Below are 16,630 nucleotides of genomic sequence, written 5' to 3'. Positions count from 1 at the left end.
GAAGGGGGATGGGGTTGGTTTGTAGTTCTGGGATGTCATCTGCAACATATAATAATTGGTACGTTGATAATCATTCTGTATTTTTACTCAAAGGGACAGATTCACCATCTGTTTGACAGCTTGTACCGTAGTCAAAAACGGGAAATTTTTAGCTAAGCCAATCAGTCATAATGTTCACAGCTCACCATCAAAATTCAAGCCTTCAACTCCATGTGTGTCCATAATTATCTGCATTTGAAAGTTGAAATGATGAGTTCTCTATTCTTTTCCCTGTAACATGGAACAAAACTCAACAACAAGTGTCTTAAAGGAAATCAGAATAATTCTAAAAGGCTATTTTCTAACACACACACACAAGTCTTAGAAAACCTCTTGAACTTAGGACAAGTCAATCATAATAGTATTAAAGTGAACCCCTCCTTTGCACTTTCCAGGAGGTTTTGAGAGATCTGATGGTGTACTGTTTCTGAAACTTATGAGTAAATTTAATGGTACTGCTTCAGCTACATCGTGGGTTTGCTCCCTTAGTTCTACTGTACGATTAATGATAGGTAGGTCTTTCTCTTTTAAATCAAAAAACCACCTTGTCTGGAATGACATTAAAAAAAAAACATCTTTCAACAACGGTCAGATATGGCAATATTGGGAAAATTCTAAATGAGGCAATATTTCTTTAATTTATAAATTCCTATACCCTATTATATACTTTATGGTATTTACCATGATTCTGGTATATCACCCAGCCCAATATCTCTGTTTTGATTGTTTTTAGGTCCATTAGCCAGTGCTATGTGTAACAGGTTTACATGTCGTTATACAACATTTGTTGGTGCTGTGTTATTTGCTGTTGGAGTTTTACTAAGTGGTCTAGCTCCAAGTTTAGTGTATCTTTATTTCACTTATGGTGTTCTTGGAGGTAAAATTATTTACTGAAGCTACTCCCTGACATTATGGCAAGAAAATTTTCATTCAACAACAAAAATGAGATGTTTTGCTTCCTCCATTTTAAAAGACAAATATTTCAGGAAAAATTGGGAAATCTGCTTTTATGTAAAAACCTTTGTACCTAAATATTTGAACAAAAAAATAATGAAAAAAACTGTAAGATCATGCCTGATTAAAAAAAAAAAACTTAGTAATCTAGTATTTCATACATTTTTGTATATATTGTATATAGTCCTTTGTCTAATACTCATTTACCTGCTTGAGTTCTTGATTAAGCTGAATTTTTGCTAATCATGTCACTTTCTGAGCCTAAATCAAACTCCTGTCTTGTCTACAATTTTATAAGGAAAACTAATGTTTTTGTGGTTGTTAATGATTAACATAATATGATTTGGAATGTTAATAACTTACTGATTTGACTGTTTACTGAAATGTTGTATTGTTGACAAACGGAATGCCAGATTTTCATTCTTAAAAGTGATACAGATGGGTTGAAAACAGATAAGAAAAGACCACAATTTCCCTTTAACAGTTTTCATTGATTTATAGGTATTGGAAGAAGTTTAAGCTATACCCCAGGATTACTAATAGTGGGCTTATATTTTGATAAAAAACGTGGATTAGCGTCAGGAATAAGCTCAGCTGGTGTTGGCATTGGAACTTTTCTTTTACCTTTGGTATTTGAGATTTTATTTGAAGAATTTGACTTTTTTGGAGCTTTTCTGATTCTTAGTGCCATACCTTTAAATTTGTGTATTTGTGCCATGTTATTCCGACCATTATACATTCATCATAGCATCGTCAGAGCTGAAATGTAAGCATATCTTTATTTAGACAAAATTCTAAGCTTCTAACATATCATTTATCATTTTTTTGAAAGCTTAATTCATGGCTGCATCCACATGGACTTTCACAAGTATTTAAGCTTCTTGTCGACCAAATCTTATATCCTTTATCATTTTTGAAAGCTTAAATCATGGCTGCATCCACATTTTCCCTCAGACTTGCACAAGTATTTTGGCTTCTTATGGACTAAATCTGATATCCTTTATCCTTTTTTGAAAGCTTAAATCAAGCTGCATCCACATGAACCTTTAGACTTGGACAAGTTTTTAAGCTTCTGAAGAACCAATAATGTATCACTTATCATTTTTGAAAGCTTAAATCAAAACATTTTCCCTTAAACTTGGACAAGTTTTTAAGCTTCTTGTGGATCAAATCCTTTATCATTTTTGAATCAAGGCTGCATCCACATGTACCTTTAGACTAATCTAATGTTAATTAATGGGATTATCCTCATGATAATATTTGAGCATGTATCAAAGCTTTTCCATCTCAATGTTAGAGCTTCCAGCTTAATAACTTGCCCTTCTGAAATACACGATGATGTACTTCTACTACAGCATTTCACAAGACACAAGATAGATTTAAAGGGACTATAAAGAGGTTTTCTGACACTGAGAGACACTGATAGCATCAATTTGCACCATTCCAATTTTCAATCATATGTCAGTGGTTCTTCCAATTCCTGACAGAAAATTGGAATGGTGTTAATTGATGCTATCAGTGTCTCCAATACACATAAAAAGTTTAATAAACCTCATCTATTTCAGAAAAAAGAATTTGTCACAAAATACAGCTCTAAATGTCGAAGAAGGCATTCCTCTTTCTCCCTCAGCAATTTCAACAAGGGAGATAACTACTGAAAACACAACAACCTCAACTGCAACTCAAACAGATCCTGAAATGGGCAAAAACAGTCTTCAGAAATTCTACATGAAATATATTAAACCACAAAAAACAGAGACAAACCAAAGGAAACTGATTGATTTTTCTCTTTTGAAAATTCCTTCTTTTCTGTTCTTCTGTATCGGCATTGCCATCTTTACTGCATCCTTTAAATCAGCTTTTACATTTCTACCAGCTTTAGCGAAGGCCAACGGATGTACGGAACGTGAAGCAGCTTTAGTGATGTCAGTTACAGGAATAGTGGACACAGTTTCTCGAATCGGAGCAGGATTTCTCCTGGAACTTGGACCAATTAAACCATTTCGTCCAGTAGTTTACAATGTAGTGATGTTTGTCATTGTTTTGGTGACGTTTCTGTGTCCACAAGCTGAAGGCTTTTTAGAATATTGTTTAGTTGGTTGTGTTTATGGATTATTGACTGGTGGATATATAAGTCAAAAGTCAGTAATAATTGTAGATATTCTAGGAGCAGATAAGATTTCTCATTCTTTTGGATTAATGATCTTTTTTCAAGGACTGGGAACTCTGGTGGGACCACCCCTATCAGGTAAGATAACAGTGTTCTTCTCGTTTGTTGGTAGACATAGTGCAGCACAGACAGCTCTTATTGTTTTAGCTGACAACTGTCATGGTCTCTTGTTATGCCATTTTTATTTTGCAACTTCTGAAATTTGCAAATCAAATGCCAATTTAATTATCAGTATTAGTGATAGCACTATCTAACTTAAAATCCATCCAAATATCCGAACTTTCGTTTTTTTTTTAATTATTAGCTTTTGTTTTTAATTTAGCCACATTAGGGTCTAACGACGGCTCTGTGAAACATTCATCCGTTTGATAACAACCAGCCAATCAAATTCCTTACTTCTTATAATGCATTTTTTGTTCATGCTGTTATACAAGTGGCTAAATCAAAATTAAATCTAATAAAAATGGGGTGAGTTTATTGATGAACAATAATTGGTTCTATGAATATATATTATGTATTAATTCATTTGCATCACCTGTGCTATTTTTTAAAACTTTAATCTGTTTATTTGCAGGTTTACTAAGAGATATTTTTGGAACCTATGATGAAGTATTTTATTTAGGAGGTGGTTTAATGTTTGTAGCCAGTTTGGTCATGATTCTATCAAATGTTTCTCGTGCTCTACAACTCAAAAAGGACCAAAAACAAGCAGTAACAAATTCGGAAAATGTAGCACCTTTTATGTCACAAGCTCCAAGAAAATCATTTATTTCTTAACAGAAATTTTGCCATTTTTCATGTCATTGGCTAATCATTATCATGTCAATGTGACTTTTGGATATAAATTCATGCTCAGGATGCTTGTTTGGAAATGGGTGCTTAATTTCCAATATTTGAAGATGTGTGAGCCAATGAACTGGGTGAACTTGGATTGTTCCAACATTTGTTTCAGATATAAAATCATGTTCAAGATGCCATTTTGGAAATAGGTGCTTAATTTCCAATAACTGAAGATGTATGAGCCACTTTTAAGAACTTGGTGAACTGGATTTAGCCGTGATGGTTCTTTGGATTGACCATGATGTGGATGAGATTGTACTTCCAAAATTTTCAAACCAGTTTCCCCCTGCCAATGATGCAGACAAGGGGTTTTAATATGGTTATGATTAATGCGACGTGTGTGCTATAAAGATCCATTGACAGACATGTATTGAAAAAGATATGCCAAATACCACTGCCTTAACAATATTTCTTTCATTGCACACAGCATGGTGTTGTCTCTTTTTTTCAGAACTTTTCTTTTATGAACTGGAGAAATCAGACTGTTCTTTGGTATAAAGACTCAAATCTGCTGATGAATTGTACAGTACCATTGTATGGTACCACTTCCCATAATCCAATTCCATTAAAATTAGTCAATGAAGTCTTCAAAAGCGGGAAAGTGAATGTGCTCAATTTTCTCCTTTTTTATTCAGTCTAAGTATGAACAGTACTGTTTCAAATCAGTAATGAAAAGTTTTGGAGTTTTACATCCTACTCTTTGAACTTGAAGGAATCTAACTTTTTGTGAAGAGTCTTATATGTTTATGTATCTATGAAATCCAGAAATTTGTCATTTCCGTAGGGCATGACCTCAGACGTAAGAATTCCATTTACAGTTGATCAAAGATGCACATTTGTGTACAACCAAAACATTCAAGTTATTTTTTTTAAAAATGCATTTCCAAAAAGAGCAATAGTAATCAGAGAGTAGTCATTATGTACATTCATTTGTGTAATTAAAGGGATTGTCAAGAGGATTTCTACACTTTTAATTTGTATTGGGGACATAGCACCAATTTGCACCATTTGAATTTTTTAAATCAGAAAATGTGGAAACTGTGGTTCCTGCAATTTCACTTCCTACTTTATAACCTAGGCCAGTGCTTTTTTGAGAATACTATTCTCATCTCACTCTAACACTGAAATAAAGTCTTTGATGACGTCATTAATTGCAAAATATGCTTTATCCCATAAGGCCCTTCGTGAATAGTGACATCATCAAACGCTTAGTTTACTTCGATCCTATACACCTAAAAAGTTTAGAAAACCTCTTGACAATCCCTTTAAATAGGAAAATTGAAATTTTTTTTTCTAGTGTAAAATTATCAGACCTTATATTTCTACAGACATTTGAAAATATTATTTTATAAAATAACAGAAATCAAAGTTGTAAAAGAAAAGAGAACATAGCTTTCAGGGAATAGTCATCATGTACATACATATGTCTCATTTAAATAAAATCTCTTTATTGTTATGCATTCATCATGTCATTGTTATATTTTGAACCATGATTAGATATTGTTTATATTAAACATTTTTACACTTGTATACATATAATATATATTTGTCACAAAAAAAATTCAAGCTTGGTTGTTTGTCTTCATTATTTTTCATCAGCTAATCAAAAATTGCTACAAGAAGCTGAAATTGAGCTCTATCAGCTGTTAATCAAACATTGGAAGTGCTTCATGCAATTTCACTATCATTCAGTGACACATTGCTATCACAAAGCCCTTAGATATTATCTGTAATGGGAATATCAGAATTTATTAGCCAAGCTGATCAGTAATAGTGTTCACAGCTCACTGTGAAATTTGAACCTTCAAATCCATGTATATCTATACTAGAATTATCAGCGTATGAAAGTTAAAAAGATGGCCGATTTTCTTGATGCCCCATGTAAAGAAAAAGGAAGTGAAATTTCAATTTTGAAGTATATTTATATGAATTATGCCATTTTCATCTGGTTCTGAAGACTATTTACATATATTCAATACCAAAATCAACCCCCAAAAATGGTAAACCATGGCTTTTAACTTCAAGTAGTGTCTACGGTGCAAATACAAAATGACAACACCTCTCTTTAATCACTTTAATTCAGCTCTTTAAATCAATATATATATCATTTTATTATATAAAGAAATTTCATCTGGACCAAGTACCATTAGAGTAAAATATAATTTCACAAACCTAGAATGCTACTAGAGCTGGGTAAAATAATCGATCATTGTTACCACGTATTTTCTTTATCGATTATATGGCAAAGTTACATACTTTCCTGTGTACATGATCCATCTCAAGATCTTTCATAAAGTTTTTGAATTTTATACAAAGACTTCTCATATTAATGATTCTTATTTTCTTCTAGATACATGAAAAGATTTTGTTTTACAATACAGGTTCTATCTTGAGATTATTATTGATATATCAGAAGAACATTAGCTGAAGATATTTCAGTTAAAGAAATGATACTACCACAGATAGTATTACAGAGACATCCTTAGTTAACATATCTAATTATCTTAACCTTAGATACTACCACAGATAGTATTACAGAGACATCCTTAGTAAACATATCTAATTATCTTAACCTTAGATACTACCACAGATAGTATTAAAGAGACATCCTTAGTTAACATATCTAATTATCTTAACCTTAGATACTACCACAGATAGTATTACAGAGACATTCTTAGTAAACATATCTAATTATCTTAACCTTAGATACTACCACAGATAGTATTACAGAGACATCCTTAGTTAACATATCTAATTATCTTAACCTTAGATACTACCACAGATAGTATTACAGAGACATCCTTAGTTAACATATCTAATTATCTTAACCTTAGATACTACCACAGATAGTATTACAGAGACATCCTTAGTTAACATATCTAATTATCTTAACCTTAGATACTACCACAGATAGTATTACAGAGACATCCTTAGTTAACATATCTAATTATCTTAACCTTAGATACTACCACAGATAGTATTACAGAGACATCCTTAGTTAACATATCTAATTATCTTAACCTTAGATACTACCACAGATAGTATTACAGAGACATCCTTAGTTAACATATCTAATTAACCTTTAACTTACACTTCGTTGTATCATAAATCTTTACTTAAATTTGTTTTTATCACCCAATTTCATTAAAATCAATTGAAGACTATAGTCTATTGTGTTCACAAACCAATTTTGACCTAATTTTCCATAGTCAAGGGAAATAACTCAAAAACCTTTCATCAAATTTTCAAATTTGAATTTGTTCAAGAACTAATGAATATAAATGATCGCACCAAATTTCATTAAAATCAGATAAAACCTGTGGTCTCTTTTGTGTTCAAAAGCCAATTGTGGACCGACGGATTGACAGAGGCAACGACAATATACAACCACATTGTAATATGTGCATATAAAAACCAACCAAATAAATGAATATTCATTTTATCATACTTTCATAGCACACAAATAAACCACAGAATTAATAACTTTGATATGCTATTTATCCAGTATTTAGAATATATTAATATTAATATTTCAATTATTAATTGATGATTTATACCCAGCCCTAGTTGCTATATTGTAATAGATTTAATATCAACGATGCCTTATGGTACAGAACAATATCAAATGTTTTTTCAATTACTTTAATTATTAGAAGGCTTTCAATAAAAGAAAATTGTACATTAAAAGTTTTAAAAGAAAACGGATATCTAACTTTAAATGCAACAATTCAAAGGAATAATTAGAGTAAAGCATAACTATAGATCAATGTTGTAAATTATAATCAACAGCTGTCAAAACATATCTATTATTTAATTGGTGCTTCATATTACAAATAATATTTTGAATTAATTCATCATCCAAAAGTTAATTTTGAAACATGTTCCTAGGTCAAAAAATTTAATATTTATTAGCAAATAGTCAAAGTTCAAGTTTGCATTTTTTCCATTCTTTCTTTCTTAGACAATTTTAAATTATCCATGAAAGAAACATTGGTTCTATGGATATATTCTACTTATCCGTGACCTTGACTGAACTGACAGCAATCCTTCCAGATTATCAATAAGATTTGAACTATATTTAGAAGCAGAGAGCATTATCATTAGTTTATCCATATTCATTTACAAAGATTTTAACCTTTATAGGGATTGTAAAGAGGATTTCTTATGCGTATTAAGGACACTGATTGCATCAATTTGCACCATTCCAATTTTCAATCAAACGTCTGTGGTTCCTGAATGTCCACTAAAACTAAGTGGGTGACGTCATTAAGCACTTAGTTTTACTAGAATTGCAGTGACCACAGTGACTTAAAAACATCTACTAAATAAACGGTCCACCATTGTGAACTTATCAAGTCTGTCAATTTTATATACAATTCACATGCAAATATTACAAACATTCTGAAGCACAATAAACACAGCAATGTGTGAACAAAGCCAAAATTAATACAGATAATAATAATAATAATAATAATTGCAAGAGGTAAAGTAACATTAAAGAATGCACTATGTTCATAAATATTATATTGGTACCTGAAAGGTATACTACCTCTTAGGATGACAAAAAATTGAAATTTTTAACCTTGACAAAACGAGTAATTTGTTCATCAGTGGACTGACCTGGTGTCATAACTATACAACAGAATCCTTCTATAATTCAATAAAGTCCAACTGATGAATATATACATGTGTTGACCAAGTTTGAGACTTCAAATTTAATGAGCATTCTAAGGGGTAGTATTCCTTCAACAGAGCCATAACAATGTCTGTTGTTCACTGAAACTCCACTGAACATATTTATTACACTATACACAGTTAAATATAGGTTTAGATATCACTTATCAGTTACATAGTCTTAGTAGCATCACAAGAATGGATTGGAAGAATTTCCTCTAGGTGCCACTGGTTGTGTGTTGGCCGCTTGCATGAAAGGATTAACAGGCTGTGACTGATTCCATGCCCCAGCTGAGGGAGCAGGAGCACCGAAACCTTGAGATTGATCAGTTGGCCAAAAGCCAGATGCTGGCTGAGCAGGAGTAAATCCTGTTGAAGCCAAGTTACCATTATGCCCAAAGAAATCATTACTTGACGACTGTACAGGTGGATTGTTCCATGATGCAAATCCTGTTCCACCAACTGGCTGAGCTGGTTTTCCAGATAAATCTGCCAAACCAGATGCAAATGGATTTGCAACTGATGTCGGCGCCATACCCATTTGACCAATACCCATCTGTCCTGTTTGGCCCATACCCAATCCAATTTGGCTAGGTTGGTTCATCATCTGTGGAGATTGTCCCATTCCAATCTGTGTATTCTGGCCTAAACCCATGGGACTTTGTGTTGCAGTTGCACTAAATGGATTTGCTACACCTGATGACGTACCTCCCCAGTTCAAACTACCCGAACTTGTATCCGCCATGCCACCTCCCCAACTCAATCCCCCTCCTCCACCTAAAGTGCTAGCTGGTGCTGTTGAGGAATTACTTGGCCAAATATCATTAGGTCTACTGGCCTCTGTGCTAGCTGGAACTGGATCAGAAAATAAGTCTGCAAATGCTGAATATTTGTCTGAAACTGTCGGAGTTGTTGTTGATGAGGATGTAATACTGCTAAATCCTGTCGGCGTATTTGCACTAGAACCAGGTCCTGCCACAGGAAATGGTGCTGATGAAGCAATTGGGGCAACTGGTGCTGATATGGGAGCACTGGAGCCAAAGGGATCAGATCCAAAATCTCCAAAAATATCCACATTAGATTTGGGTTGTCTTACTGGAGCTGGCGGTTTTTGCGGTATGTTTGCAGTAACAGGCGCTGGTTGGCTTACAGCTGCAGATGTGGGCATTGGAATAGTTCCTATAACACCTTGTGCTGAAGAGACTGGATGTGGATGTTGGCGGTTTGCTTGTGTTGAATGGCTGTTTTGAAGTACCAGTTTAGGGGTTTTATCCCCTAACAAGGATCTCAATGGTTTCGTCTGAGACTGTTTATTTATTGCAGCCTCATTCATTCTCTTGGCTTCATCTTTCATTTCTTGTGTTGGTGCATTGTACCACCTCTTATTTTCATACTTTTGTACCATAAAATCTTTCACTCTTTGTTCATCTTTTGAGTCAGGTTCTGGCCACGATCTACTGTCATATAATCCTAAATAAACCTTCCGACATAACTCATTGCTGTGAGATTTTAAAGATTCTAGTTCCTCTGGTGAAAAGCTTGCCATCGAAATGGACTTGACCCGGTGTGGTGGATTCAGCCCTCGTAAAATACCACTACAAGACGTACAGACAAAAGAACCAATCGTCATATTGACATATGTTGGGCCTCTCTGGTGACAATCAAAACATTGCTTATTACACGGTAATGCCACCATATCTCGTAATATTTTAAGATGTTTCTCATCTTGCTTCTTTTTATTTGACGCCATCTTGCCGGAAACGGATTTGACAGCTCAGGGTGCGCTTCGTTTCATACTGTATACTGACTGTTTCATGCTCGCATTGTCCGAAAGTTCTAATTTCTGATTAGTTTAATCAGAAACTCTTTATTGCAAGAGTAAGATTCAATTTTACGATATCTCATCAGTAAGATGACGGAAATCCGACTAGAAACCAAACGAGATATTCCATTACAATCAATTATACATTCCATGTAATTTTGAAAATCCACATTTTTTTTTTTCACCTGAGCCATCATTTCTTACTATGCAGTGTACATCTTCAAAGAATTACGGATATCTTGGGCATGCCTTTAATCATACTAAAATGTGGGTTAAGTCGGACTACACAAAACGACCAAAAAGTAAGGTTCAATGAAACGAACTATTTTGGGCAATTGAGTATTCAATGATTAATTCAGGTGCGGTTTATTTACTTGTAAGTGACAACATGAACCTGTCGACATGGTTATCTTATCAATTAATTATAATCAGTAAGCTGATTAATTGAGGAACTTGTAATCTGTGTATATCATATATCAGTAGCGCGTGAACTGGACACCTGTTACGAGCGACTGGATAATGAAGCCAACAGTGATTTAACGGAAGTTGATTGAGAGTTGTCCCTAGTGTAGACTTCTGGGAAATTACACTTCTTGCTTCTCCACGTGCTTTTTAGAGAAGAAGTACAACGTGTTGCTTGTTACAAATTTAAAGTTGCAATAATATAATTACAGTAAAATGGGTAGACCAGGTATGATTCAATTTGGTTTTAATCACTATTTTAAAGTATTTGGTTCAAATCTGCGTGCAAATAAAATAATGTCAGTGATTAATAGTGGAAATGTTTTCGAATATTGTAAGGAGCGACTCTGAACATGCATTCATGCATGCTTATTACTGTGTCCTTGTTGTGGATCTTGACTGTGGCTCTGATCATTGCAGTATGATAACTTACTGTTCCCTGTGAGCACAGTCTTTCGTCCGTGGTGCCAGTGCATTAGGACACTCATTATTTCTTTTATGTTATTCAGGTTTCAGCCCCAGAGGAGATAGAGGAGGATTTCGAGGAAGGGGCGGTGGTGATCGAGGGGGAAGGGGAGGATTTAGAGGTGGTCGTGGAGGAGGGGGAGATAGAGGAGGAAGAGGTGGATTCGGTGGAAGAGGAGGCGGGTTTGGTGGACGGGGAGGTGGAAGAGGCAGAGGAGCAGGAGGTATGTGCATTGTTATAATGTAAATATGCAGAGCTGAGAAGTTCACACTCTTTGTTGACAATCTTTGAATATACTAATATGTCGCTACAATTTGGGGTATGACTTTCATAATCTCAGCAGTTGCATCAGAAAATGAATTAATGAAGAATACATTATTTATTTTGCAGGCAGGGGAGGAAGAGGTGGTAAGTGTTATAATTTGTTCTAAATTTCAGAATTAAAAGATTTTCATATCGAAGTAAGATTATTTACACTGATTATTTAGGTGGTTCACACATTACAAAACATTTTAAACCGTTTGAATTTGTTTTTTGTTTTTTTTTAACAGGAAGGGGTGGTATGGCTGGAGGTAAACAGGTTATAATAGAACCACACAGACATCAAGGTATGCTTATATATTAAAGGGACATGTTCACTATTTTGTCTGGTTAATTTGGGTCTTGAATATATTTAGATAGTCTTCGAACAGAAATTAGAGTAATAGTAATGTAAGAATATCGCATTTTATATGGCAGAGTCGCAAACTTTAAACGCAGATGATTCTAGACACACATGCATTTAAAGGCGCAGATTTCACAAGTGAGCTGTGAACACTATATATGATTGAATTAGCTTTTAAAAAGTTCAAAAGGAAGAGTTGGTCAAATGAACCTGTCCCTTTTAAACAGTCTAATTATTTGAGCTGATTGGATGGCTTCAGATTAAGTCATGTCTGGTAACAAAATATCAATATTGTCTGTCTTTGTTTCCAGGTGTTTTCATTGCTCGCGGAAAAGAAGATGCCCTCGTTACTAAAAATATGACTCCTGGTGAAACAGTCTATGGTGAAAAGAAAATTTCAGTTGAGGTAAGTCCCAACATCTGTGAGCATCTGATTTTCAGTATTTGAAATTTGTGTCAGTAATGTCAAGCAATACATGGTTGTTTTGAACTTAATCCTTAGACCAAAGATTTGTTTTGTTTTTTTTTTCAGGAAAATGAAATAAAAATAGAATATAGAGCATGGAATCCATTCAGATCTAAGTTAGCTGCTGCTATTTTAGGTGGTGTTGATCATATCCACATTGCACCTGGTAGTAAGGTGTTGTATTTAGGTGCAGCATCAGGAACCACTGTGTCACATGTATCAGATATTGTTGGACCTGTGAGTATTCAGTTTTTGATTGTAGATTTTTCTCGTAACTTATTCCTGCAAAAGAGCAATGTTCTGAATTTTCTGTGGAACCAAAGCAAAGTTTAATGATGATATTCCAGTTCTGCTACTGAATAAGTGTGAAAGACATTATACCAAATAACTGAAAACCTTGCTTTGTGTTGAAGTCCATTCAATGAGACATATTGCCTATTCATCCAGTGTATGCATTGTAAAGTCAACTTGAATTTCTATGGAATTGATTTCAGGATGGTCTTGTGTATGCCGTAGAATTCTCACATAGAAGTGGTAGAGATTTGATTAATGTGGCCAAGAAACGACCTAATATCATACCTATTATTGAAGATGCTCGACATCCACATAAATACAGAATGTTAATGGGTAGGTAGTTCACATGTTCTAGCGTGATACATCTTTAGACTCCATGTTTGCCATAGATATTAGACTGGCTCTTAAAAGTTTTGACCCCTATGCGAACCATCCCTTTTGTGATAGGTCTAAGACTTAGTTCTAGGAAACTCATGGTTTAGCTGTAGTAGCATTATTACTGAAATAAACTCCCAAACTTTTCTTTTGTTCTTAAATTTCATATCATAAAAATGCATTATATTTTATGCTTGTCAACATCTACAAGTTAAAGAGGTAACACAAGTTAGTCTATATACCTGGTTCTTTGTTTAATGATGATGTTGAAGTTTCAGCCACTGAATTCTAGTGATTGACAAAATTGACTTCACTGAAAACATGTTGGTCTAAGAGGCAAAAAAAAGTACACTTCTTACTTTGATTTACAAATATTTTAAACTGGCTTATCAATTTATTCTAAGGTATGGTTGACACAATATTTGCTGATGTGGCCCAGCCAGATCAGGCCCGTATTGTAGCATTAAATGCTCACAATTTCCTTAAAAATGGCGGGCATGTAGTTATATCTATCAAGGTAAGAGGTAGAATCTATGGCAATCTGTTTAATGATGATGATTGAAGTTTCAGCCACTGATATCATAAATGATAGATAGGTTAACTTCACTGAAAACAGATCTTTTTCTTAATATTTTACCTCTAGTAGGTTATGTTCTTTCTGAATTGAAATACGCTGCTGTCTGAATATACCAATTCAAAATTATTGCCTTTGAACTTTTTCTATGGGATTGAGATGCCAAAAGCTGTTTTTGACCATTATCAAAATCTCAATGTATTATGAACTGTGTCCTATACCTTGTCTGCAATAATCACCTTTCTTGTATCACAAAACTATGCAATGCAGCGATTTGATTGGATTAAAACAACAAGCCTTGTTTACAGTTGTTTTATCCAGGACTCAGACACACTGTATTGGCCTGCATATAATCGAATCAAATCGCTGCACTACCTGATACAAGAAAGATGGCTACTGCAGTAGAAGTATAAGATGAAGTTTGTAATAGTTTGAAATTTTACAGATGCTAGTGGATAAAGTTGCTGATGAAGGCTAGTAAAAAAGTCTTTTGTTCAGTCATGAGACTAGTTTACCATGACTACATAGGAACATTTTTGAAAAGAAATTTGTCAGCAGTGTATTTCATTTTGGACTTAGTTTAATGATGATGTTGAAGTTTCAGCCACTGATTTTTTGTGATTGACAAAATGACTTCACTGAAAACTAAGGAACATTTTATTTTCCTTCAAATTTGAATATCAAACAACTCTAGATAGTTTTCAAGTAAAGATAAGCTTATACAATTATGATTGCTTTATATTGAATGTATTCATGTATTTGCTGTGATTTTAGGCCAATTGTATCGACTCTACAGCTGAACCTGAGGCTGTGTTTGCTGATGAAGTTAATAAATTAAAGAGTGAGAAGATTAAACCTCAAGAACAGCTGACACTAGAACCTTATGAACGTGATCATGCTGTAGTGGTAGGAGTATACAGGTACATATGAATATTATACAGGCATTGGTCCGTTTGACAAGGCTTTACGCAGTATCATTTATGCTGCTAAGAAATTTTATTGGTCCCAGAATATGCCATAAAATTTGCTTCGATTTAGGCAAGAGGTTTGGATTTGTATTTGTTAAAGATTTATGATAAATGGCATAAATATGTTTGGTAAACTGTTGCAATATCACAGCCAATGAAAGATCTTTGAATCAAAATGCTTAAATAGTAGAGTTTTTGTCAGACATAGATCAGTGTTGCATGAAAGGATTCTTTATAGCATACTGTATGTTCCATATCAAACATAAGGAAAAAAAAAAAATGAATCTTAATAGTGAATGGTAATCAATGAAATGGTTTTGTTTTTTAGGGCTCCACCAAAGAAGTAGTGTGAAACGAAAGCCATCATTGTGAGAATATCAGTGTATATACTTCATACAGACTTGTATATAGTTATCATTTGAATATGATTTTATAACAGACTTAAGCGCTAGTGTGAAAGATGTTAACAGTGGGCATTATTGTGGTCTTGATTGACAGAATACAATTAATTAATTTGGATAATTAAATCTAAATTTGGCTGAAGTTAATAGCATTCTGGGTAATGCTTGAAAACGATGTTATTTTGAAATGTATCAAGTACTTCAGCTTTTGATGCAGTTAAAAGAATAAGTTTTAAAAAAAAAAAACAAATCATTATTCAGCAAATGAAATTTGAAATGCAGTCATGAAATTTTCGTAAAGCAGGGTCCATGAAAGATTGAGTCATGAAATGCAAGTAAGCAATAAAAGGCAACATTCCTGTTGTCCATTTGTTTTGTTAAAGATTTGTTATGGAACTTCTCTATAGAATTGTTCCAAATTAAGTACACTATCAGTTGGAGGCAGTTGAATTACAGATATGGTCTTCAAAATTCTTCTTGATGTTGTTGATGCTTATGTCAAATGAGATATTCTGTAACATTCAATTGCAGTCATTATGCAGTTATTAAATATTCTTGTACATAATTAAAAAAAAAATGAAATTAAATAAATCTGTAAGGAAAAGGCTGATCTTTTATTCTCATCCCCAGTTCCAATTTCAAGTGCTTGGTGCTGTGAGCCCCCTTCCCAGCCTTGATAATTCCACCTAAATATAGTAGAAGCAATTGGCCCATTGAGGTATTGAATATTCAATTAAATTACATACATCAGCAGAGTATTCTGGACTTTATTATGGAATTAGGAATGTTCAAATTGATTTATTTTGATGATCGCCACCCCTATCTGTCTATATACATTGATCACACACTAATAGGTCCATGGCTCTGCTGATGGACGTCTTTTTTTTTAACAGTATTAAAATGCCTTTTGAATTATTAAAGTCCAAAAACCTCTTTAAGGGGACCTTGAATAAGGACGTCGTTATTGGGGGTTTCCTAAACGCCTAATGTCACTCCACGACGGTTTGTCAAGTTCACATTCCTTTCAGATATTTCATTACTATATTCATTGAGTAATGGTTGTAGTATTTTAACAAGAGTAGTCTCCCTTTATACAATTATTGGCTTAAACTCGTTCTGTGCTCGAATGATCTGGAAACCTGACCCGAAGAAAACTGATTATTGGCAATCACAGGTAATATATCATACCAAGTTCATCGCAGGAACTACACAATAAGCGCTCAGTCTGAACGCGTGCCTCTGAATCTGGAAGAATCCGACAAAAGAGGAGGAAGTTAATTGTGCATCCATGATAGTTTAGTAACCCATCTGTTGCCATGCCAATATTAGAACCTTTGCTTCATTTTCGGTATTAATAACAGCGAATAGGATGTGATTTTCCACTTTACATCTTCTGAAATGTGTAAACTAATAAACTTCCTGTAGAACTCAATTTTTTTGTAAATATTAATTTGGAGATAA

General features: G+C 33.9%; 3 protein-coding genes across 3 annotated transcripts; 2 read left to right on the top strand and 1 right to left on the bottom strand.

Moving 5' to 3' along the window:
* Positions 1–3,243, top strand: LOTGIDRAFT_83012 (hypothetical protein; the record flags this gene model as incomplete). Its single annotated transcript, XM_009046062.1, has 5 exons — positions 1–58; positions 435–551; positions 773–916; positions 1,495–1,745; positions 2,641–3,243. Coding segments are annotated over 5 exons (1,173 nt in total), but the record flags the coding sequence as incomplete, so codon positions are not given.
* Positions 3,244–9,573: 6,330 nt separating this feature from the next.
* LOTGIDRAFT_184772 (hypothetical protein) lies at positions 9,574–10,433 on the bottom strand (the record flags this gene model as incomplete). Its single annotated transcript, XM_009046061.1, has 1 exon — positions 9,574–10,433. A coding segment is annotated over exon 1 (852 nt), but the record flags the coding sequence as incomplete, so codon positions are not given.
* A 1,036-nt stretch (positions 10,434–11,469) lies between these two features.
* LOTGIDRAFT_184767 (hypothetical protein) lies at positions 11,470–15,769 on the top strand. The gene is made up of 9 exons (XM_009046060.1): positions 11,470–11,650; positions 11,818–11,835; positions 11,979–12,035; positions 12,403–12,497; positions 12,624–12,794; positions 13,052–13,184; positions 13,631–13,743; positions 14,575–14,720; positions 15,097–15,769. Exons 3-9 carry the CDS (start codon positions 11,990–11,992, stop codon positions 15,113–15,115), a joined length of 723 nt encoding a protein of 240 aa, XP_009044308.1. The 5' UTR covers positions 11,470–11,650; positions 11,818–11,835; positions 11,979–11,989; the 3' UTR covers positions 15,116–15,769.
* The last annotated feature ends 861 nt before the right edge of the window (positions 15,770–16,630 follow it).

The sequence above is a fragment of the Lottia gigantea genome (genome assembly GCF_000327385.1).
Source record: "Lottia gigantea unplaced genomic scaffold LOTGIsca_10, whole genome shotgun sequence".
Taxonomy (NCBI): domain Eukaryota; kingdom Metazoa; phylum Mollusca; class Gastropoda; family Lottiidae; genus Lottia; species Lottia gigantea.
Note: the sequence above shows the minus strand (reverse complement) of the source record. Positions and strands in the feature narration are given on the sequence as shown.